This window comes from Opisthorchis viverrini, assembly GCF_000715545.1.
Source record: "Opisthorchis viverrini unplaced genomic scaffold opera_v5_54, whole genome shotgun sequence".
Lineage (NCBI taxonomy): Eukaryota > Metazoa > Platyhelminthes > Trematoda > Opisthorchiida > Opisthorchiidae > Opisthorchis > Opisthorchis viverrini.
The window spans coordinates 193,955-219,506 of record NW_008751711.1 but is presented as its reverse complement, the minus strand read 5'-3'; the positions used below and the strand labels follow the sequence as shown (position 1 = coordinate 219,506).

The 25,552-nt window shown below is 43.7% G+C and overlaps 1 protein-coding gene across 1 annotated transcript in view; it reads right to left on the bottom strand.

Moving 5' to 3' along the window:
- T265_03712 (hypothetical protein) overlaps positions 1-25,552 on the bottom strand; it is a gene marked incomplete at both ends in the record, with an annotated part of 133,301 nt that overhangs the window by 65,131 nt on the left and 42,618 nt on the right. The window contains one exon of the mRNA XM_009168259.1: positions 7,727-7,969. Coding sequence (XP_009166523.1) covers positions 7,727-7,969 — 243 coding nt within the window. The remainder of the gene's footprint in view (positions 1-7,726; positions 7,970-25,552) is intronic.

The window sequence follows — 25,552 nt, the reverse complement described above, 5'->3', positions numbered from 1 at the left end:
GCTCCCTGCTCAATCACCATCTCGGATATGTGTGCATCATACCAAGGAATTGAAACGATGATTGACATGAGTTATACTCATGAAACGGTTAATCATACCGGGAACTTTGTGGATCCAACGACTGGAGCTCACATAAAAACCATCGAATCTCTTTGGCTTGTCTACAAGATGCAGATTAAGCGTCAATGCGGCACACACCGATCTTTAGTGGACAGCCTCTTCCCCTTTAGGTTGTTTTACTAAAAAGAAGAGATCTTTTCCAGATAAGCCCCGCCAATAATGCAAAAAGTGCATGTGCAAAAAGTTAATCCCCGTCACTTTTACTAGCTAAAATTTAATGTACGTCCACAACCTTGACCTATTGTCGATGGAAACATCGCTCCCTGCTCAATCACCATCTCGGATATGTGTGCATCATACCAAGGAATTGAAACGATGATTGACATGAGTTATACTCATGAAACGGTTAATCATACCGGGAACTTTGTGGATCCAACGACAGGAGCTCACAAACAAACCATCGAATCTCCTTGGTACGTCTACAAGATGAGGACTAAACGCCAATGCAGCACACACCAATCTTTCGTGGACAGCTACTTGTGAGATCGTTTGGAGGCAAAGGTACCGAAAAACGGACTTTTTCGTGCAAATCACTGATGACATTTTACCCTCTTCACTAAACTAAAAGTACAAGTTTCATATCCTCTATTTTCTAATCTTTTTTTTTGGTGACCGAGGTTAACTTTTTGGCGGGGCTTATCTGCAAGAGATCCAAAAGAACCTAAGGTACAATCATTAATTGACGAAAAGATAAAGCCTGATTGGTCGCGCCCATTTGGATCACGGAGACCCTGAGGGAGCGCACAATCAGATGGCAGAGGAAACGTGGATGTACCAAAGACGAAGGACCTAGCAGTCATTCAGTTAAGCGACTTATCAGTCTAGCAAGCCCGAGTACCACGAATCCCAGCCTCATTTCTGGCTAGATCTGCACATGTGACACCAGGTGACAGCTTTTTGTCCCATCTCGCTCGCTTATTGCTCAGCCGTTTGTTGTATTTTGCTCACAGGTAATGTATGTGAAGTAACGTGACGGACGGATGGATGTACACCATGTATGCATACTGATGAGATAGTTATCACTAGCACATGAAGCATGAGCGGTCATTTCAAGAACGTTCATCCTTGCGACTGGTGTTGATCTCTACTGACAAGCCACGAAACATCATGAGGTACGAACTGCAGTGACCAAAGATTGGGGAAACCCAGTGCAGACTGCATTGCTAATCGATCCAGATATTAGGCGCGAGTCCGGCGTGCCAAAATATCCCTGCAACTTTGAAATTCCGCCTTGGTTTTAAACTGAATCTGACTTACTGGAAATCAATGTTTGAGTCGGTGATCGTATCCAGAGATATATCGATTCCAAGTTTTATGAAAGAAGTTTATAAATTTGGCGTGAAACGGTGTGCATTCCTGTCAATGTGTACAACTATTCAGGTTACACTATCTTGCTTCAGAAATATTCCGTGGTCAAATAATTCCGTATTCGAATAACTGGAAACCTGAATGTTCACTCTCGAGATCAATCCAGGTTGTTTTTAGGTTTAGGCGGATTCCTCAAAACGCACGATGACAAACTGCAGTGACCACCGTTTCTCGATCGGCCGTTTCCTTTCTACATTTCTTACCCAGTGACACGTTCGGACCTCTACATTTTTCAGAATTTGCAAGGTTTTTCTTCGTGTTTCGCGCGATATTAACTCTCAGTTATCTACACTCTCAGTAGTTGATCAGATGATTGTAAACCTGTTCACCGAGCTTGACAAGTGACTTGAAGACGCTTTGTCACAATTCGAGGAGACATCATCAGACATCGTCTGGGAGCCCACTGAGAAAGTCTCTCAGAATGGTGACAGGATATCTGAAAGTCAAATGTCAAGCTCGCCGGACAGATAAACAGTCACATGATCAACCATTGATGAGCTGCCAGTGCAACGACGCATACTACTAGTGAGAACCGAGTAGCGTCTGGTCAGTTTTCAAAGCGCCGTCGCAGCGTTTGACGAAAGATGAAAGTTGATGCAAAAATTACGAAATGTTTGTTCAGTATTGTTTGATACTCAAAAAAGCGTCTAGTAAATTCCAAGGAGACACATGAGAATGTCAACTGTTGTAAAATCCACACTGGTAACCGCTTAGTTAGTGTTCGCCAATAGACCACTATGCAGTGCGAACGCGTTCAGGAATCTGTTTTGGGCCTGTGTGCAGCTGCCTGAAGGTCAGGACAAGTTGCTCGTCAAGGTGGCTTACTGTGGGAGGAGCTGACCGGGTACGCACTGATTACCAAAGTAAATCAGGAATATGAAAAAACATGGCGGTGGTTGTGAGATACACTTAGGTGAAGAGTACACCAGGCAAGAGGATTAGCTATCCAAAAAGAAATTGAGGTGGAAACGAGTGCAGTTTGCGAGCAGAATATTGAAACTATTCTCATGAGCTAGGTAAAAACGTGTTTTTGACTTTCATCTCCCCAATCTGCCACAATGCCTCGCCGAATCTTGCTCAGTGGCAGAGAGTTTGTGGGGAATTTCGTACGATGCGTCATCTCCTATCCCATCAATTTCGAGAATCTCACACCTTGTACAGGGCTCATCACTGGGGTTTACTCGTTTAGTTGCGGTGCCGTTTTTTCATATCCAACTTCTCCCAGTTACTCTCCCGATATTTCCGGCTTATTCGACGTGGAAGAGTTAGGAAAAATTGCATGCAACTAATGAACTTTCGTGTACTTGTCATACCTTTATCATAGGCGTGAATGTTAGCCCGTTGAACGTCCCAGTTATTTCTATCATTAGTATTGAACAGACCCCAGTCGAAGATGATGAATGTAGAAAGTTTGGCTGGTTGAATAGTAACCCACGAGATTACCAATTGTTACAATTTTAAAAGAGCTGATGTAGAGAATGAATTAAAGATAACCGACCATTCTGGAATTGCAACTCTCGGTGTTTAACGGAGCTGCCTTGCGAATCTCCGGAGTCGAGTCACATCGTGGGCCACCGGTCTTAGTCTTTAGAATTACTTACAAAAAGAATTGACCGGAATATGACCTTGTGAATGCCATCGTTCTCAAATTAGAATTATTCTGGAGTGGAACGAACATTCACCAACACAGAAGAGCTCAGATTCGGGGTCATTAGGAACACTAAGGTAATTATAACAGAGGCTGAGACGTCCAGCTAGCTTCTCATCCAATTAGCCACTCGTTCTTGGATCACCGGAACCAGATCACGTGTTCACGTATTCACTGATTGGCTCATTAAATGACGACTGCTCGGGTAGACGTTCGAATGACTGCTTCTCTGCTTTTAAGCAAATATTAGCTTCACTTGCAGAACGAAATCTCCAAACTGAAAAAAGTTATCAAATTTCCTCACTTCTTAATTTGCCTGTATCCAGTTCTCGCGGAACGAAAAACACGGTATCACACAGTATTTTGACATTAGAAACTGTCCAAAGTATTCTTGGTATAGTCATTTAGGCTATAAAGACTCTCCTAAGAAGGGAAAACCGCTCACAAAGTTGCATAACTTTTCGAACTTGTGAGTCGTTACTCCGATGGCTAGCTAGTATGTGACAAAGTCCACCGAGTGACTTGGTTGATGGATGTGAGATTTTATGTCCTTTCCAGTTGTGAGTAAATCTGTCGTTTAGTAAAGCTTGAAACTTTCAAGAGGAGTTCGTTTGTTATGATCTCTCCTGATATTCATCACACAGCCAATCTTGGTTCTTCAGCAAAGGTTGACTCTGAAGCCGCCGAGGCCATCGAATCCGAAGCACAGACCTAAATTTACTATAAAGATCCTTGGAAATTCGAAGCTCATGACTGAAGTGCCCTAGTTTCTACTTTCGGAGATGAACGCGTTCACTTTCATAAACTAGCAAGGTGAACGTGGTGCGTTTGTCATTATTAGAAAAATCCTCGTATAATAGTCAGTGTAAGAATTTCCTAAATATGGCCAAATATCAGATGTGTGAAGCCAAACTTGAGAACTAGCATAGGGAGCATGAGGGACCTTGCTATTCGCTTTGGTAACCGCAGTCTCCACGGACGGGGACCGCGGGACTAGACGAACCGGTGGACCCTGATAGATAGGGTTGTGTTAGGCATTCAATGGCGGCCGTGGATCAACGTTATTGCCTCCACTACGAAGCTCACAATTCCAGTCACATTGAACAAGCAGGACCAGTTGCTGTCGATTTACGGATTAGGGCATCGTTCCCAGCACGTGCCCCTCATTCCCCTGTTCTCTTTACCTTCGGCTAGAGAAGCTGGAACAACTGCAATTCGATGCACGGTGTGGGACCGGAAAAACTGACCTGAACTAAACTAAATCAGACTGAACTGAAATGAACTGAACTGAATTGAATTGAACTGAACTGAACTGAACTGAACTGAACTGAACTGAACTGAACTGAACTGAACTGAACTGAACTGAACTGAACTGAACTGAACTGAACTGAACTGAACTGAACTGAACTGAACTGAACTGAACTGAACTGAACTGAACTGAACTGAACTGAACTGAACTGAACTGAACTGAACTGAACTGAACTGAACTGAACTGAACTGAACTGAACTGAACTGAACTGAACTGAACTGAACTGAACTGAACTGAACTGAACTGAACTGAACTGAACTGAACTGAACTGAACTGAACTGAACTGAACTGAACTGAACTGAACTGAACTGAACTGAACTGAACTGAACTGAACTGAACTGAACTGAACTGAACTGAACTGAACTGAACTGAACTGAACTGAACTGAACTGAACTGAACTGAACTGAACTGAACTGAACTGAACTGAACTGAACTGAACTGAACTGAACTGAACTGAACTGAACTGAACTGAACTGAACTGAACTGAACTGAACTGAACTGAACTGAACTGAACTGAACTGAACTGAACTGAACTGAACTGAACTGAACTGAACCGAACTGAATCGCTGGCGTGAGGTGAGCCTAATTAAAAAAAATAGGCTGCAAAGATTATAAACACACCTCCCGAAACGAATTTTCACCCGCATTAAAAAGTGCCCGATCAATCATTCGGTGTCAAAAAGTTGAGCGGCAAATTTGCATAAATTAATGGTGTCAATTGACTCGAAACTGTCACCGCTACCGCCACCGCAAATGTGACCAAATATTTTCTAGGAGACTTTCAGTTGGTTTTTGATACGCTCGCTTGGACAAAGTACCCTAGAAGTCATTCGCTATCCACGTCCCAGAGTGATTAATCAAACCAGGGTGAGAATGGGTTTATTCAACCAAATAATAAATTAGTGCTTGAGAACAATGTGTGGTTTTGACCGTATCACACATTTTCCAATCTACAATTTCAAAAGGTCCGCGTTTTGTGTTTTATATATTCTTTAAATATATTCCGGTAGGTTGTTTGTAGAGATCAGAAGCAGGACGAGGGGTACTGAAATTAATGATTCCTGTTTGGATGGCCTCCTTGCGATATTTTGGTGGTTGGCCTCAAATCGATAGCGTACTTTTCGCTGTTTTTTCCTTAAAACAAAGCCAGGCCGAGTTCAGATTTGCGAATGAACGAGAAATGCATTTTTGCAGTGCAAGATGAAGTGTCCCAAAAGCTAAAAAGGGGAATAAATATCCCAAACTGCCAAAAATGATTATTAATTTTAGGAAAACGAGATTTAGGTACCTATAGAAGCGAGCTAAGCTTCACAAACATACAAACTACACAAGACACAGTAGAACTGCGGTATGTGGCTGTTTACGTGGATTCAATCGATACGTCTAACACCTCAAGACTGAGAGGGAAACCTAGTAGACACCATAAAAGCAAGTGCTGATCAAATGATTGAATTTGTTCAACAGTTCAGTCCGATTCATCCCAGTGGTTGAGACCTACTGGCCGAAGAGTGCGTGATTCGAACCCAACCTGAGCATCTAGACTGCTTCTGTGTGGGATTGGGCAACCTGGCAGTATCTCAAACCTCATGCTTCCACCCGATGGCGCGGCAGCTGGACACCGAAGAAGTATTAAATTAAACGCTTTTTTCGCTAATAGTTCCTCAGGCCCATGTAGTTCCTGAAGTTTTTTTCGAATGAAAGCCAATGCAGTCAACGTTGGAGAACGCAATTTCAAGTTTAGGACCTATCTAATATACAGTAGACACAATATTTGACACTGAAAAAGGAAGATGCCTATACTTACCTACTACTCACTTAACTTAACCAATCTGCTTTAGTCAAGTATGATTACAACTGAATTCTTGGAAGAATAGTATAAAGGATAGTGGTGCGCGGCAATGCTGTAAAGTGACCTGAAGCGATAAACAGAAAGAATATTGCATGAAACAGTTGAATAATTCGTGAAATCTGGGTTAGGGGATCGTAAAAGGGTCAAAGTCCCAGAGAGGTCCTGACATATCATAGCTAGAGAATGCTTTAAGAATCGCACCCGTAGACACAGTAATCGGCATGTGTGCCAGCAGCTGAGAAGAGAGAATGTGGAAATCCCTGAAATATTTGGAAAGCCGCGAAAGGATCTTCGAAGGACACAGAAGTCAAAGAGAAGTAGATTGTTTTATTCTCTGACTGAAATAACACTGCTTGAGGTCATGATCGAGGTCGCTAGGCGTACGGATTCCCAAGCCATTTGTGTAATCCCTGATGACAGGCTATACGAGCTAACCTCTGTCGTTCAGACATCTGACATGGTAGGTAGAACAACAAACGGGAGGAATAGGTGGCAGAAATTCTTTCAAAATGCCTATTTAGTTTGATGTGCACTGGATTCCACGGACAGAAAATGCGTCGACCGATTTCTGGAATACACCCACTAGAAGGCAAGGCTAAACTGGTTGGCGTTACGGATTCTGCTGCTGTTGCCTCCAAAGCGGCGCTTCACAACATGCTGCATTTCGCTGCGGCGATGGATGGTACCTGTGATATTGGACTGTTGTCCCCTCTCTGGTGCCTAGTGCTGGAGAAAGACTAGCGGGCAAGGAACACAACAGCTTCAGTGCGAACAAGCGAGAGAGTGCGAAAGCACAACGGCCTTGAATGGCACTGTTTTATTGGGGTTTGGGGGAAGTAAGTGTCTCAGTACGTATCGGATCTTCTGGGATCATCTTCAAGAATTTGAACTTCCTTACATCATCCAAGATGGCCTTCTTGAGAATGATTTACCACTGACGTGTCGCTCAGCTTTTCAGGCTTGTATTCATACCACAGTAAGTAGTGTTATGTCATTTGTGTAGAATCTGCAAAACTAAACTGGAGGGTTTGGGGAACACTCCGCGAAAAGTCGTCGATGAATCGGTCTCAGTAGACCCAGAGTCTTTTTTTGGGAAAGAGGGGATGAAGATTTAAGGAACCCCCCAGAATGAAGCAAAACGTTCAATTTTGTCCTGTTCCCGCAGATTGAAGTCAAACTTCCAAGTCTGTCCTGTTCTACAGTGAATGGTCTATCATCCTTGTTAGGAGATCGTGATTGTATAACATGGTTGGAACTAGATGAGATATCCACAGAGCTTTCCTTACAACAATAGAATAAGCTACGAATAGAGTAAAACAACGTTATCAGGCAGGGTCCGAAACGGCATTCCCAGAGAAGAACAGCGCTGTAAGGGGGGTTAAGAGTAACGCACGTGTCCGTCAGCTGGTACAGTTCTTCAAGGAACATTTACTTAAGTGAGAGGGTGTGGTAGCTATGATGAGAAGGGATATCACCTTAGTAACCCCAAATTCAGGCGAGATGAGGGGGTGGAGGAACAATTCATCATCATCACCATCATCATCATCATCATCATCATCATCATCATCATCATCATCATCATCAAAGACAGCGACATCAGTGTTGGCACTGATGCTTCGCCGCCGTACAACCATGTCGGTGTACTCCACTGGAGAAAAATGGGGTTTCGATATAACTGAGAGCCTTGCATCGAACACCCGAGGTGCTTACACCTCTAGCGCTCACTCAGACAGTCTGGATAGAAATTAATGGTTTGAACGCCACTCCATCGGTTAGCCGCAACACTTTTCAGTGTTCCCAGCCAAACAGGAGGACGGTCATATGGGCCTTCTTGGTAGACTGTGTTTCGGCATGCGTAGTACATGATAAAGCCATCGTAGTCGGTGGTGCTGGGTGTTCTCTCCAATTGAAGCACCTCCTACACAAACAAATACCCGCTTTCTAACCACCTCGCTGTTGACATGGTGACCCCATCCAAAAACAGTCACGCTTCTGAGGCATCGGTGGTCAAAAACCTGAGGACGACTCACATCATTTGTCCGCAGAGGCCTTGTCTCGCACCCATACAACAACACAGCCCTTACGGCACACACGACTCTTAAAATCTAGTGAGATGCCTTTTTGACGCCACAAGTGACGCGAATTAGCAAACGTGATTCGAACCTTTGAGATCCTTGCACTGATTTCATCAAACACACTTCCGTCAGAGCTAATGCAAGTACCGAGGTATCTAATGTTTTCCACAATCTCCAGTGATTGTCTTTGAATTGTAAGGGATATGTTCGCAGATGTCACGTTCTGAAGGAATTTGGCGAGATGATGGGGTGGAAGAACAACTGTATTAAAACATGTATATACCCCATATAATTTCTGCGAGTTTGCGTCACACTGGGTTTTAACATCCCGTGGTTGGAATAATTTGCACGAAACATTGTTCTTATGTTTTGTTGTATGAAAAGGTGATTTATGGGCCAAGTTGGCTGAAATGAAAAAATTCTGCAAAGGATTCCATCAGTCGGCGCATGGAGATCGACCCTGTCTACGCACCGCCAACTCACTGAGTCAAGCTCGGTCATCAAGCCAACGGACCAAGAAAAGGGACCCACACAGGAGGTTTACGGTCTGAGGCTTGAGGTGGTCAAGCCTCAAGGTTATCCGCACGTCCACCAATCAGAAGTCAGGTAAACCAAGAGACCAATTGGAATGTTCACCCAAGGTCGACCCTGCTGAGTAGACCGAGCATCAATCCATCCACAAGAACTACGCGCACTCCTCCACTCACAAAGCACCGGTGACGTCATCCGACTGATGCTGAAACCTACGCACCGAATTTTTTAGGTCAACGAAGAAGACCAACGATCATCATTACAACCTGATTTACTGACATTCATTTCGGTTGAAAAAATATTCTGTAGTTTGTTCAGCTGAGCGGGAAAAACCGGTACATCAAAGGCGGCTCAACATTCCACAATTCTTCCCGACACTCTCTCTCCCGAACGTTCAAGTCAGGTGGCATATCAGATTCACACAGAACACAAATCAGCCCGGCCCATCAACACCTTGGGGGAAGCTCGAATGGAATTTGCCAAATCGTCGATTCGTTTAATGCCACGGACAAAATGAACCTAATTTTCGTCAAAAAAGGGTTAGGAGTAATATTTTGCGATTTTTAGACGCTTTAAGATGATTTGAAAGTGCACTGCAACCTAGAAAAAGACTATTTTAGTTCAAGCAGCCGGTTCACTTGGTTTGTATGCGATCAGTCATAGGGAGAAGAACAACAGATGAGATCCAGGAAGGTTCAAAGCCTTCCGTTCAACAGTTTTTCGCTAATCGGTCAGATTGTTTTGAGCGAGCTTACAGTTCTTCCTTGGCAGCACCTGCCGGCAGGCAGCAGGAGCAATCAGGTGGACTCTTCTCCAGAAAAACAGGGAAAGACGTTACCAGTTCATTTATAAGGCAGCTTAGCGCGCACGTACCTGAAACGTTTACGCAGTCAGTTAGTGAAAGGTGCCTTTTGTAGAGCCCCAGACTGATGGATGACGTACTGACACGTTTCCTGTAGGTGTTATGCATTTCAGACTCTCTCATATAGAAATTTTAGTTTTGCGGCTACTCAAAGTCGATTGGAACTCGGACAATTTGGGACCATCTTTTTGTTCCGTTACCTCAGCTCTCATGACTAAGAGCTAAACAACCAGGCTTTAAATTATAGTGAGGCATGTACTACGAAACACCTGTAATGGGTTTTCATAGCTAAGCTGTACGGACTTTATAACTTGTATACATGTAACACACTACTCAAAAGGTTGCTGAAATAACTTCGGCGGCCCACCACAGTCCGCTTCCAGCTCATCGTGTGGGCGCAGCGTCCGAATTTTACCAACCTTATGCTCTACGTGAAGAACATCATAAAAGAGCGATTTAGCCAGAGTTTCCGTGAATTTGAATTGGTAATTAAATGAGTGTATTCCGCCCAGATTCAACTTTCGCACAACTTTTTAGATTTTCGGTAAAAACCACATGACAGGCTGACATTCATTCACGATTACCACAGAACTAAGGCACAAGTGACCTCTGATTTGTATAATTTTTTTCGTAAATTCAGGCGAGAAAACTTTTGAAAGTTATTGTTACATTTTCCAACTTAATCTGTTTTCAGTGGTTACGTTCCTTGGCAAAATAGCCCGATGCCAACTTGGTAAAACCAGTAGCACAAACGACAAACAACACTTGCTGAAGGCGTGTCGATTGTGGCGTTCACAGAGTCGTACGTTAGACGTGCTAGATTTTAGGGCCACTGAGTCAATCTGTCAAGCGAATAAAAACTGAAAAAGTGAACAGTTTACTTTGCCTTTCAAGCCTTTTCATGACTGCGAGTATCTGAAACATTTTGTTGGAAACCGTTCTACGACAGTTCTGGACGTTAAGTCGATTCCTGTGGAAGTTTTAACTAGAATTTCATCCCGTAATTGAATTTGTCCCGTAGTTTACACCTGACCACTTCTTGTCCAGTTGCAGTTCGTTCCGGAATTGCTGGAATTCACATTCATGCCACTGTCGACTGAACTGTTCTGTTGAAATTCTTTTGGTGAGTCCACATCAAACGGAGGGAAGAGAGGTTTGCTCTCCTCTAATCACATTCATCATAAACGGGAGTCGCTTCAAGGAGATTCGAACCATTGACCTTCTGATTAGTTGTTGAAAGCTGTCACTCGGCGACGAGCAGTTGATCACCGATCATATTAGTTCACATTCGTGTGAAGTATGGTACCAGCCACCAGTTTCTCAGGCTGTTCAACTCACGTGACTCAGTGTTGGCTGGCTCGTCAAGTAATGGTTTCTTAGATGGAATGCTCATACCACTCTCCGGATTTGTCCGCTAGAAAAAAAAACAAATCGCCTAGGCCTTTCTTCTGAACAACTATCATTCGAGAACCCAATCAATATCAGATGGGTTCACGTGACCTGAGCAGACGACGGACGTCATATCTTGCTTGAGTATGAGTCATCCTCAAAGCGTTCTTTAGCCGGTTTCATAAACTGACAATCAAAATGATGAGTGGCATGTGGTGACAGGCCCTCCTTCTTTCTAGAGCAATCTAAGCCGACGAGACATATGATGAGTTATTTGTGTGGATCGATAGTTTCAAATGTCCCAGGATGTTTGGCAGTTAACATTGGACAGTTAACATTTTTGCCAAAATAGCTTTTTCTGTATGAAACAAAATGTTCCAGGATGTTTGGCAATGACGGAATACCATTCACAAATGAGTACTTGACCTTGGACGGTTAACATTCTTGCCAAAATAGCTTTTTCTGTATGAAACATTTGGGGTGATATCTCTGGGGAAACCAAGAAGTAACCAGAAGTTTCATCTAATACGCAGACCGAGTATTTCGTACTCAATTAATGATAAAACCAAACCAAATTCTACACACTGAAACTAAAAATAGAAGGTTCTGAACATATTCTTTTTGATGACAGCTAACTGTTTGTGAAGAGTGGATCAAACCTGCTTGCTTTCGCACAAAACGAATGAAAAAATTGTGGAATCATGCAAGCAAATATCAATAAACATTACTTTTCTTGAAAAAATAACATCACGAATCAATAAACCAACTGAAAAAATTTATCATTGCTTGGTTTAAGTACTCGGAACAGGAACACTGTTGTTTTATTCAGGAGAAATGACTATCAGAGCGGACTGCACCTGAAGAATGGCTTTTTCGCGAAGGTTATCTCTAAGGGCACTAAAATCTCCAACATTCTACGTAAGTTTCTGTGGCAATCTGTGGGGATCTCTTATGCAGGAATAACGTTACTGGCTGCGGGGTTACCGATGACATCAGGTTCCACAGCCTGTCTAAGAACCGCTTTGTTCAAGACGGGCTTCACGCACCCATAGAGACTGTACTCTTCTCAGGACAAAATCCTGTTGCCGAGGATAAGGCGGTCTCCACTTTTATAAGGTTTCGGGAATTCTTAAATCACTTTCCGTCACTGCGCTGATTGAAACTGTGGGCAGCGCCTGAATCCACTGTGGATGCCGAAGAAAGACCGCCCGATTGGATTAGTTACGCCGCATTCATAGACACTGTTTAGGAACAACCAAGTTCACAAATTTACATCAGACATGTGTAAATCCACACAGCCATGGTTTATGCTGCGCCGTCAGTCTACTTACCTAAACTATGCTGATGAAAACTAAGCTCGCAACCATGAATGATAGACTCAGATTGTCCTAGGATCAACTCACACATACCGTTTTACAGCATTCACAGTCATTTAGAAAAATACTGAACGATAAAGCCTGCCCATCTACAGAAATGCAGCTCACTTCCTCAGAAAGCCATACAAACTGTCTTATTCCGAGAGATAGTGTCTGGTTACTCCTAAACAAAACGGATTACGTCCAATGGGATCAACTGCCCTTGGAAGGGGAACGTTCTGGATTACTCCTTTAAGGGAGTTGTTCCTCAGTCGTTCAGCTATAGCACCCTTTCGATGCCTAGCTGCCATGCCACAAGGGCTGGTTGGCACAGGCCTGGTTGCACAAGGGCTGGGATACTGCCAGGTTGCCCAAGCCTAGACAGGGGAAGTCGAGAGCCAGAGATTGGGTTCGAACCACGGACCTTCCGGTAAGTAAATTCGCGCTCTAACCACTTGAACCATCTCTCCTCCTTGTTCCTCAGTGAATAAACCACATAAGTTGGTCAACCACAAATATCCATTTATCGGTGAGATCATACCAATGGTCTCCCCAAGATGGGAACTTTTTTGAAGTGAACCTTTCAGAGCGAGAAAAAATCTGACGTGGTCTCTTATAAAGGGTGGGCTCCGGTAAGTATGCCATCTAGGGGTGGATGACAGTACCAATGTGAACGGAATCTCGACGTTGTTTGAATATGCTGGCGTTAGACACTGTACGATAAACAGATTGATTCCCAAAAGTGACTATATGTGACTGGTCCTTCATCAACGTGGAGGCTGCCGAAGGTAGAGTGAGATTAATAGATTACAACCGTGCAGGTGAAATCCCTACGATCGTGAGATGTAAGCTAGGTGAAGTATAACTGATACTAGCATATAATGAAACAAGGTGTATCAGTCTCCCATCTTCTTGTGAGTTTGGCGCGAAATTTGTGTCTGGGGAATCCTGGAGTAACCTCGCTCGGAGTGAGTGTACAGCCGTTCTAAATGTGTCTACTTTAAGCGGGTTTCTGTGAGACTGTACTGAATTGGCCATCGTTAAATGTAGGAATTCGATCTAACGCGAACGAGGTAGCTGAAGTGAACCGAATGGCGAAAACCAAGAGACACTTAACACGTGTTTTATCCTTGTGAATCATCAGCATTGTGTACCGCCCGGTAAGGTTTTCGATAAGAGTGGGAAATGACTGGACAGTTATTCAAACAGACGTCTAAATCCCCTCATAAAAAGCTCGTTACCCTCAATCGGATCAATGTATGCTACCTAACCCCATATCGGATGCAACCTGCCTGACGAGACGTACCTTTCCAGGATAGCTTTCAGGAATTTGATATACGTCGAAAAGGCGGTTAACTTTAACTATGAGTCACTTTGGGCGACTGAAGTAACCAATAGCGACGGGGGGTTGATTTAAACTTCTCGTTTAACTCTGATCAACTGGGGTTCACCACATTTCTTTACACTGCCATCAGTCTGTGAATGGACAGGATGTATGAGAATTCCAGCTGAGAAGTCGTCACTCAAGGGACCAGTCACGTGATCACGTGACATGGATTTCGTGACTAAAGGATGAATGGCGCAGTGTCCTGTCTAAGTGAGGATTAATCACACGCACTGGTGGCGGAACGGCTACGTGTTCAGGCAACAAGTCGGCTGGTCGTATGTTCGAGACTTCTCACTGGGGCTCGCTGACGTGCGCACTGCTGATGTTTTTGGATACTGGTAAAAGAGCTGTACAGTGATCCTCTCAGTGGTAAATGGTGGCTTTTTAATGAAGCGTAGTTCTCAGAAAAGCATACGGAAAAACCTGCCAGTTATTTTGATTGAAAGACATCCCCATTGGACAGGTTTCTGCCTCGTGACTGACCTGCAACTTCCTACTGGTCCTCACCTAACAATAACCAGTCTAAGATTGTCCATTAAATCACTTCTTCTTGTTTTCATAAAGGAAACTACTCACAAGGTTGCTGAAAACTCCCCGACAGCCCACGACCGGTTTTACCCCTCTTGAGGCTCATCAGATAGGCGCAGTCCCCAAGTTTCCATCAACCTTATGTTCTACTTGAACCCTGCAGTTTGGCATTCATTTTGTAACAGATAAGCACTGGGAACAAGGGCTAGGCTAGAAGACCCAACTAGTTCGCTGTGAACTGTCAACCAGTGGAACTATTCTTTCTATTCTTCTCACCTGAGAGTAGTTTGTTGAACCGCTGAGTGCCCAATTGATGGTTCTGAAAAATAACCCGGTAGAACTGACCTAACATACTACTCATAAGGTTCCCGAAAACTCGCCAATAGCACACTTGACCGGTTTTGCCCCTTCAGTTTTTGCTTGTCAAGTAGACAAATTCTCTGAATTTCTGTCAACCATACTTGAACCCTTATTCGCACACAAATTTGGTCTCGACTGGATGCCCAACTGGACCCTCTCATTTGAATGCGCCACATGAAGCATCTGAGTGTTTCAGCTGATACGTTACTCGAGCTAGCACAATTCTTTGTCGTCTAGACGTATCACACTACTCATGAGGTTGCTGAAATAATATTGCGACATTCCGAATATCGTACCAAGTGGAAAGTGAGGCTGTCTGATTGCGTATACCTAGTTGAAGTGAACCGCTGTGAATGGAAGATTCGGCTGGATTTACCTCTCTCAAATTTGTGTGCAGATAACAGTAGTTTTCGAAACACATTGGGCAGGCGCTAACGGACAGATCAATCGCGGTTTTTGGCAAACACAACTCGCGCCAACCCCCCCCCCCCCGACTGGTTCTGACATCTGTCATCGGACAATGCGAATTGCTTGTATCTGTTGTCAGACACCTTATTAACGGTTTCAGGAGGGCGATGTCTTGGGCAGCACTGTCAGCTCGTCTGGTCTGTGTTACTGGTGGATAGGTCGGATCCACGTCTGCGGTAAGACTAGAAGACCATTTAGGCGAGACGTTGGTGCGCGAGATGCCAACACACCCCAAGTAAACACGAACAGTCCCCACAAGACGAATCAATATGAGCAACAGGTAATCCGTCCAGAACTTTGATGGTTCGGACATTGAAACTTTGAAAACGAACATTTGTGAATTTGAGTGGAACTTGACAGATGAGAGTGCAAGTCGGTCCAGATACGAAATTAGTCACATCAGTTGGCAATGAAGAGCGTAAGTGCGTGCGAGAGCAAAAGTTAAAACGACCCCATGCTATTTAAAGGGGACTTTCTGACATTGATCCAGGCTGTCTGATAGGCGTTAGTGGACACCCATCAACATCGATCGTGCCTCTATGAAAAGCCTGAACGCTGATCACATTCGATCGTGCTTCTGTGGCGTGCAAGAACACTCAATCAGGTCTTGTTGAATTGATTGAATGATTGACTGGCCTGGATGCTTGCCGGCTTTTCTGCTGAGTTTTTGGTGGAGAAGTAGGCTCCGGGCGTTCTGAGGTTGCTTTCAGGAATCTGGCCTTCCTGATAGAATGGTTAAGCGGGCAACTGAATCGGAGATGTCGATTCCGAAATGCTTCTTTTTCAAGACGTACGGGGACGTTAAATCCCACCTGTGAGCATCGCAGAACGACCTTGAAAGGATAGGGCAGCCCATCACGCTGGTCTATAAATTTGCTTCGATTAAGTGACTGTCTGTCGAAAACTGGTGTCATAGTTTTCAGCAAATATTTTTCTGATAATCACGCGGCGTTGAATGAATCATATTCATTGCTCACCTCAATTTTGCCTGGGTTGGTCACCTTTGATACTGTTGTCGATCACATTCCCTTAATGCCTTCTCAGTACTGTGAACCCCGGTTTGGATAGCCGCTTGATCGCCTGTTGCGATTGGCCAAACCAGAAAAATCAATGAACGTTCGAGCCAGCTGATCACTGTCGCGTACAGGCGGGTCAAAAAAGTGATACTAAGAATACAACTCATCCGTCAAGGGCGAGTGAAAGATACAGACACCAAACTACGAGGAACAGCGAGATGACGCTTAAGTGACAGACAATAAAGAAATCCGAGTATAGCATTGAAGTTGACAAAATATCCACTCTTGGCAAACAGAATGATTTTGACTCGCGTCTTATACAAAAAGTTACAATGAAGGCATACGAGAAGAGAAACGAGCATTTCAAGTGTAGGATATCCGAATCGTGGTAAGTTTCGGTGAACCACCCTCAAACAGCTGTCGCGACGGGTTTAGAAAACGCCTTCATCAAGAGGGGGCCAACCAACCAATCAGAACTTCGGATTTACGCAGAAACGTGTAACACAAACCGTGATTGGCAAACTCATGGTGAGAGTCGTACAATCACTGACCGAAGAACTTTGCAACCACAACAAGTCAATTTTCGTACTAAATATGAAGAGAATCCCAAGCTGCGGCAGACAGAATATACTTTTACGGAGATTTTTTCACGTCATTGTCTCGGGAGCTCTTGCGTTCTTGAGATAATGTGACATGAACGGCAATCGGTTTTGGCAGCTGACTTCACTGGACCAAATGTAAAGTAATCTGGTCGTGAAATTTGAAGAGATTTCAGCCAAGAAAACCCGCTAAGCTTTGCCGAGTTTCGTGCCCACTAGAACCTGAGGCAGCCGTTCCGCGGCAAATTTATTTGGAGAAGAGTCAACTCGAAAATAAAATTACAAACGGGATTATTTAGCCAACTGCGTACATCCCGGTTGACGTATAGAACATGAAAAGTCGAGTACCAAGTCTGGCTGACGGGCTTCAAGAAAGGCCAAGCTGTTCTTTTAGAGTTTTAAGCTAGGTCAAGTGGATATGAATACTTGTTCAGTTTCTCAGACGGTTTTCGATAGCTCACCACACTTCTGAGGGGGACTCATTTTTCAACGAGTATTGAGTTGGCCCTATTTAGGTCTCATACCCGAAGTCCAGAAGTTGCACATTTTTTAGTGAAATGCCAAATTCAAAATAGAAGAGGACGGAATTAGTTCTTTTCAAGACTTTTGACATTCATTCCCCCGTCACTAGTGCTCCAGCAACACATCTACCTAAGAGGTCGGTGATGTTGTGTAACGGCGGATACTACTGATGGGGGCATGTGAGTAGTATGTTTTCTCGTAAATCCGCTTCGTGTCTCTTGAAAAGTGAGATCTATTACGGAATTTATGAGGTCGCATTTGCTTGCACTTGAGCAACCGTCAGTGAATGTCCAGGATAGCTCAGGGAGACGCTTTCAAGGAGAATTTGGATATTCAGTTTTTGTAAACAAGATACATATGAGAGTTTTGCTCCACTGTCCAATAGTCCATAACTGTTCAGTTAGCGTTTTCTAATAAATAACTCCACAGTGCAGGCCTTCTTCCCCTCATGGATATCTCGGTGCGTTGCTTGGTTGTTGTTCTGTTCTCCAAACCTGGCAGCTGTATTGCAAACTTTTCATCACCATCGTCTGTGCGAGGTCTGCGGTACGTCGCAACTACGCGACTGAACTACACAGGTCCGCCGTCACACCTCTGCCCAGTAGATTAACAAATGATACCTGTTTAACGTCATTGGCACGCGTTCTGTGTGATTTTTGCGCCAGACCGGACGTCGAAACCTTGCAGATCCTCAGAAGACACTCGTGTGCATTGCCAGTAAGTTGACGGAGGTCAGGTGATATCGAAAAATAAAAAGAATCACAAATTTTCAGGTGGAATTGTGTCTTCTAACCCTTACAGATTGTGCTTTAAAGTTGTACTCTGAGTAAGCACTTTGTAGAACTATTGGTGTCGACGGTGATCGCACTGAATTCTGTCTGAAACTTTAAGGCTTTTCATGAAAATAAGCTCCAGGACCATCGACACGACCTGAACAACAAGCTAGAAAGATCGATACGCGGTCGATAAAACGAGTGTAACCATTCACGCAAAACTGAATGGTGAACAGCCAAAAAACGAGCGAAGTACTTGGGAGAAACTGGTAAAAACCACCTCCAGCGCTCACGCAACCCGGCGCCGAACACATTACCGTCTATCATCTCAGGCGATGGAGCCTTGACAAATGTTATACTGGCTCCGGCCAAGCATTTGACGCCCTATTCCAATCTTCCATGTGACACTCCAAGTACACATTCCCTTCCATTAAATGGGACTTTCAAAAAAGCACAACCAATGCATAAAACGTTTTAAACCGTAATCTTACTCATCTTCAGTAGTGCCACTAGTGTAACGGTGATGCTACTGACTGGGGAGGCATGCGAGTAGTATGTTCTCTCTTGTAAATTCGCTTTGCGTCTATTGAAAGGGGAAATGTGTTGAGGAATTTGTGGAGTCACTTTGTAGCATTTGCTTCGATTTGAGCAACAGTCAGTGAATATCCAGGAAAGTTCGGGAAGACGCGTTTAGGAAAGTAGGATGTTCAGTTTTGTAAATAAGATGCATATGAGAGTTTTGCTTCTCTGTCCAATAGTGTGTAACTAGTCCGTCGGCATTTCCTAATAAATAACTCCGCAGCAAAGTCCTTCTTCCTTTCATTAGTAGTGTATTTCGGATCATGCCCTTCAAAAGTAAATCGGAGCAGCAGTTCGGGACCAAACTGACAACACAAACGGTTGTCAGTTCTAACTGGAATGAATTAGGGGTAGGTCATTCCTGTGTATTCCTGAAAGAATCAGTTCAAGTACGATAATTATTCATCTAGAGTACACTTCCGATATAATGTGCAATAAAATTATTCCTGGGCCAACCAACCCTCATTGGCAAGACGATAACCACCTCTTGTTCCAGTCGCCGTAATGCTTTCCGGGAACATCGCTTATCAGATAGCCATGTCTCATATCTGCGGGGGGCGGGGAGAGTTGAATATATGTGCCCTGTCAGTTTCCTGTCAACTGTTAAGAAAGACCATTAGTCCCTGTTGGCCTTGCTAACGACTTCAGACAGAAAAAAACTAAAGCTGAATGATGATGAACAGTCTAGTTTGTGTACATGTGGAAGCCTTGAACAGGCCGATTCAGATGGGATGCTTTTTTTAGTAGTTTGTTCTATCTCGTGGGGATGTGGGTCTTGAGAATAGCTACGCAAAAACGCTGAGCTGTCTAAAGTAAACGAAATTCAAGATGGACATTGAATCTAGGGAACTGAGTACTCTCTTTAGATCCTATCTTCCTGAGATGGCTAAGTTAGACGACTGGGGTAGGTGATAGGCAATCATGTGCCTACTGGTCACGTGGGAGTTTTCATGGAGGTATCATCCTGTATGTGAAGCCAACTTGTGCACTCAACAACTGTTTCGTCCCTATTGAGAATCACCATCATGGCACGAACTTCCAGTAGGGAGACTGGAACGAGTGCCCTGCAGTCTAGCAGTTTGATCACGAGCGGCTGACCTCAATCTAAAATTTACCCAAGGCCACATCACAAAACCAATATCCCATCATTGTGAGTAGATGGAAGAACTTTTTAAAACGTAGCTACATCAGGCTACATCTGCCGTGACATAATTCGAAGCAGAAGTAATCGAGAGCCCGGTCTCCACCGTCAAGAAAGCGATCGTAGTCTGAAGAGGAACTCGAGAGAAGGACTAAGTTCCTTCATCAGGACTTTGCAGCGGTAATTCCTCAGAGGGACTTTGAATTACCGAACATCTGCCACCCCAACAGTATAGAGTTTTTAATTGCTGGAAAAAAGCGATTCATTTCAACTGCAGTTGGCTGGAAAAATTAACACTGTTCTCTTTCATTCAAAAAAGACAATGGAGAACGATAGAAAATTTAACCTGTTTAGCTGGTTACAAGTAAGTTGGACTTTTCTGTTCAAATATTCTGTTGATATGACACTCAGTGAAAGTTTGAGTTAGCCTTTCTTCTACATTTTCCAACCGAAAAGGCTGCATGAAGCCGAACTCACGAGGAGATCAGAATGCGAAACGAAGATTTAGTGAGCGTTCCCTCAACGACGCATGATTCAGCATCCTCATGAGTTCGAATGGACAATCCTTTGGTTCTGACTTGCGTTTACGATTCTTTCAAGATTAACTCAAGATTTCCATATATGAAACTACTGACAAAGTTGCTGAAAACTCTTCGACAGCCCACGACCGGTTTTGCCCATCCAGTTTGGGTTCATCAGGTAGGCACAGCCCCCGAGTTTCCGTCAACATCATGTTCTACTTGAACCCAAATTGGGCTGTTTTCGAGAAATACACTCATTTTCAAATCAATCTGGTTTTCACAAGAGACTCAACTGAATCTCTTGTTTATGATATTCTACAACTGAATGTGTTGCACACAGGGCGCCTCATGATTCATTTGGGACGATATTCGAAACATCGCAGTATATTTTCATAAAGGAAACTACTCACAAGGTTGAGTCTCTCGTGAAAACTTTCTTATTCCCATTTCTTCTACGGTAACACCGATTTTCCACGGAATTGTTGACCCAAATGGTGCTTTCTGTCAAGGAAACTACTCGCACGATTGCTGTAAGCTCTTTGGAACCCCGACTGTTTTCGTCCTTCTACTCAAGGCTAATCGGTCACCGAGTTTACCTGAAACTTGTGTTCTAGTTGCACCCAAATTCGATGGAATTCGCTGTATCAAACCACCTCACGTTTCAGCTGGTACGATATTCCAGATGTCACAATACATTGTCATTCACAAGTCACACACTACTCGTAATTTTGCTGAAAACTCTTCAACAGTCCACGACCAGTTTTGAGTACTCATCGAGTTCCGTCAACCCCATGTTCTCTTCGAAAGGAAATCTTCTCCTTTGCACACCAATTTGGTTTTTACGAGTGACAACTGAGAGCGCTCCTGGAATTCTTGCCAAGTACAACATAAGGCTGACGGAATCTTGTGACCTGTGTTTACCTGTTGGGCCCAAAGATTTTCGATACGGTTGTCAAGGAGTTTCCAGCAATCTCATAAAAAAGATCTGTTACTTCCAGACAATAAATAATTTTTATTATTTTCATCTTGCCAACATAACTGTTGTTAGACACGTGACTTTCAATCTTATAGTATTCCCAGGTTGGCTTCGATACAAACCCCAAGGTGATCATTGATCGAACAAATCAGGTGAGTCATTGTTCATGTCCGCACAACTTTTATGCCCTTTCTCCGGTCAGACAGTCAAAAAAGCGTGTTTAGAGGGTTCTATTCTTGATTTTTTTCACTTTCACTGAAAGAACCAAATTTACCACGTTTCTCCCGAACTGGACGTCTACAAAAACGTTCTTAAAACAGATGTGAGTTTACTGTTTGCAATGGACACCCGAGTTGCTAACTTGGACTTCTAGTCTAGCTAACCGCTGTGATGTTCGCTTGAACTGTTCGCTTGTTTCTCGTTTTTACGCGTTTTTGACACAAAATGACCTAAAGACGCCTAAAAAATAGTATCGAATGCTGGATAGCTCACACGGCATTTGTACAACAGGATTTCAGACATATTCGACCTTCTAACATGATCGATTCTTCTGGTTCGCGTTCCCCCTCGTGTTCAAGAAAGCCTCAGTCCTTCGCTGACACATGATGCAACAGGATAAATCGTGAAAAAATTTAGCCCACCGTTAATCGTGAACTAAACGAAAAATTCTTTCCGAACACCTGACCTTTCCGGTCTTCGGTTTCACTAACGATTAAAAAACACAGCTGAAGGATAACGACCTATGGCAGTGGACTATTGGATTGATACTAATTTTCAAGTTCTCCTGGAGGGAAGTGTTAGATAACGGAAAATCGATAAACAAAGGCCATCACTCACAGAAGCCTGGTTTTAGGCTAGAGATAGCTCGGTGGTGAAGGTACGGATTTATTGACCTTGAGGGTCCCGATTTCGATCCAACCTCGCCTTTGTTTCTTTTAGATGACATCGTAGGTAGACACCGAAAGGATGCTCCAAGGGAACGATTATCTCAATTTGCAAACGGAAAACTGTCCAATCTATAATGTGTTTTAAATCCCCCGGTCACGAGCTGTGAATGTAATTGACAAAACGCGCTTTACGACAAATTGTTGGCAACGCCCATTCTCCCTGAAAAAATGGTTCCAGTATGCGCGTTGGACTGATCCACTTGTGGGCGGACTCTATCTGATAATAGCCTACTCAATTAGCGAGTTGACGCCAAGATACGGAAAACAAATTTGTCTCTTTGAGTCATTTGGCTGCATAGCCGCCTTTAAAAGTAATGGTTAAATGCTTTGATGAGTGCTCCGCAACCCTCAGAATTAGATGTGCAAAGCTCTACCCAATAGATGTGGATTCCTTAATTCCGAACTTTCAATGAGAAAGAATAAAATTGTGGGTAACACACTACTCATAAGATTGTTGAAAACTTCTCTACGGCCCATAAGACCGGTTCCATCCCTACAATTAAGGCTCACCAATTAGCTGCAGTTGTCCAGGTTTCATTCACTTTGCGTCCTACTTGATTTCGAATTCGAGCACATTTTGATCAATACGCTTGTTTGCAAATGAATTTGGTTTTGACAGTAGTATCAACTAAATCGTCTGAATCTCTCGATTTTATGATGGCCCGCTTCAACTAAATATACAGCACCAGACCACATCATGTTTCGGCTGGTACAAAATTTGAGATAAGTCCTCGGTTAGACGCACTACACTACTTATAATGTTGCTAAAAACTCTCACAGCCCACGACCGGTTTCATAAACAAGAGATTCACTTGTATTCGGCTTATTCTTTCATCAAAACCACATTCGTGCGCAGTGGGTTTCAAAATTTGAAACAGTTCCTTGGCTTTTTTTGTCGTTGGACGTTGCTTTTCTACACATAAACATAGGGCACTTGTACCAGTTAGGAGTATACTCGGCTTTTCAGGAACACCCATAATGTTCGGAGGAATCAGGTGAAAAATCCCAATTCCCAGGTATCAAGAAGTTAATTTAAGAAGGACGTTTACCGAAACACAGACTATCGATTTGTTCACCGCATTTGACATTGAAAGCTTCTTAAGGCTCGATAAAGACGCATGTCAATGTCCCGCCGAGTACATCTTCGAATTAATGAGAATAACAGCATTCGTCGATAGTGTCCGTTCTTCCCACTTTTGGACAACTTTTATGCTTTCCACAGGTGTTTTGTCATCCACATATCTCACTAATTGTTCCATGGGGTTCAACGACGGAGTTGATGAGGTAATGTGGCTCACCCGGATAACATAACAAGAAGTGTAATCCCTGATTTTCTTACGGTAAGCCATTATTGTTTTGACTATGGGTTTCGCGGCCCCTAGTTTTGGTGTATATGAGACTTTGCAAGTGTGTCAATGTAGTTACCACTGCCACTGGGCTATGAAAATATCGATCACTGAAGGCTGTTGCCTGAGTACACGTGTATTCTCTGGTCAGGCTAATGTTCCGAAGACCGGTTTGGTCAGTGCGATGAACACAAGATGGGGGCATGGTCACACTGATGAATTCGGCACAGAGGCGCCCAAAGTCATACAGAACCGACGGAGCTGATCAGACGATTCCCTTATGCTTAGATTCGAATTTCACAACTGTTTGCTCGGATCGTGTCACATTCATTGCGTGCGTGGTGGCTTGGTGCAATCCAGTCTGGTTGTCTGAGATCGAGATAGCTCATCGTGTGGTGGCTTGGTGCAATCCAGCCTGGTTGTCTGAGATCGAGATAGCTCATCGGTTGGGGGCACGAACTTACTGACCAGCGGGCCGCGGTTCGAATCCAACCCCGACATCTCGACTGGTCCCGTGTAGGCTTGGGGAACTTGGAAGCTTCGGGTGGCACGAACAGTCTGATCGTGCATTTCATGTAACCAGCCGGACATTCCGCATACCATATAGTGTTTTTTGCCTTCGGCCTGACGTTCGTTCTCCAGCAATTGTTTTCCAGTTCAATCTACCAAAGTTTTGTTTTTTTTCTGTTCCATTCGAGTGCGGTCTTTCAGTTCGATCGGTGCGTGTTCGATGCGGTGATACTGCGAAGGTCATGTATTAGATAGCTAATATAGTGTGCTGGTTTTCGACACATTGGCACTCTTCACTTAGCCCTCCCCCCTGGAAAAACGGGCTGCTCTTTGAAACAAGTCAGGGATACGAGAAATGCACTCATTTGGAAATCAATATGGTTCCCACGAGAGACTCAACCGAATTTCTCGTTTATGATATTCTACAATTGAATGTGCTGCACACAGGCCGCCTCATGATTCAGTTGGCACGATGTTCGAGATATCTCAGTATATTTTCATAATGGAAACTGCTCACAAGGTTGCTAAAAACCCTGTGACAGTCCACGACCGGTTTCGCCCTTCCAGTGTGGGCTCATCAGACAGGCGCAGTCCTCAAGTTTCCGTCAACCTCATGTTCAGTTGCCACGATATCCGAGATATCGCATGGGCTGTCGAAGAGTTTTCAGCAACCTTACGACAAGTTTCTTCTATGAAAAGTAAAGGATACTTTTTGGCCGGTTGACATGACAGTGATAATATCGACCTTTTATGTGTGGAAGGCGGACAATATCACACTGGAAACAATGACCTGTGCACTTCAAGAGTGTGATTATCCCATTTGAGTGGGTCTAAAAAAATTCGGAAGAACAAAATCTGCTGATATAGGCAAGCAATGTTTGAGAAAGCAGTAATCTTCACCACTCATCAGCATCTTGTTGGAACGTGATATAGAATACGTCATTGATAATCTGTTCCACGTAATCCTAAACGATCCGGCGCCTAGAAAAAGTTGTCCCTCGATTCCCGTCACAACGCAAGAAGAACTTTCAGTGGACAGGGTAGTTTGTCCTCGAACAGATGTGACGTCATGCGAACAAATCGCGGCGATAGATGACAATCCAGCATAGATATGTCGACCATTTTGCAGGAAATACATTCATCGTAATGGGGAAAATTAGTAATTAGGCCAAAATTATGCCTAGAACGGAGCGCACATAAATTGTGAGACAAGCATGGTCAGATTGGCTTAGCGTGTGCAGTCAGTCACCAAACAACTCACAAGGTTTCAGAGGGGTTTGGTAAACAATCGGTGGATTTATTTATGGGCAACGTTTCGCTTTTGACACAAAAGCTTCGTCAGGCCAAGTGAGTAAGTAAGTAGATTGATTGGG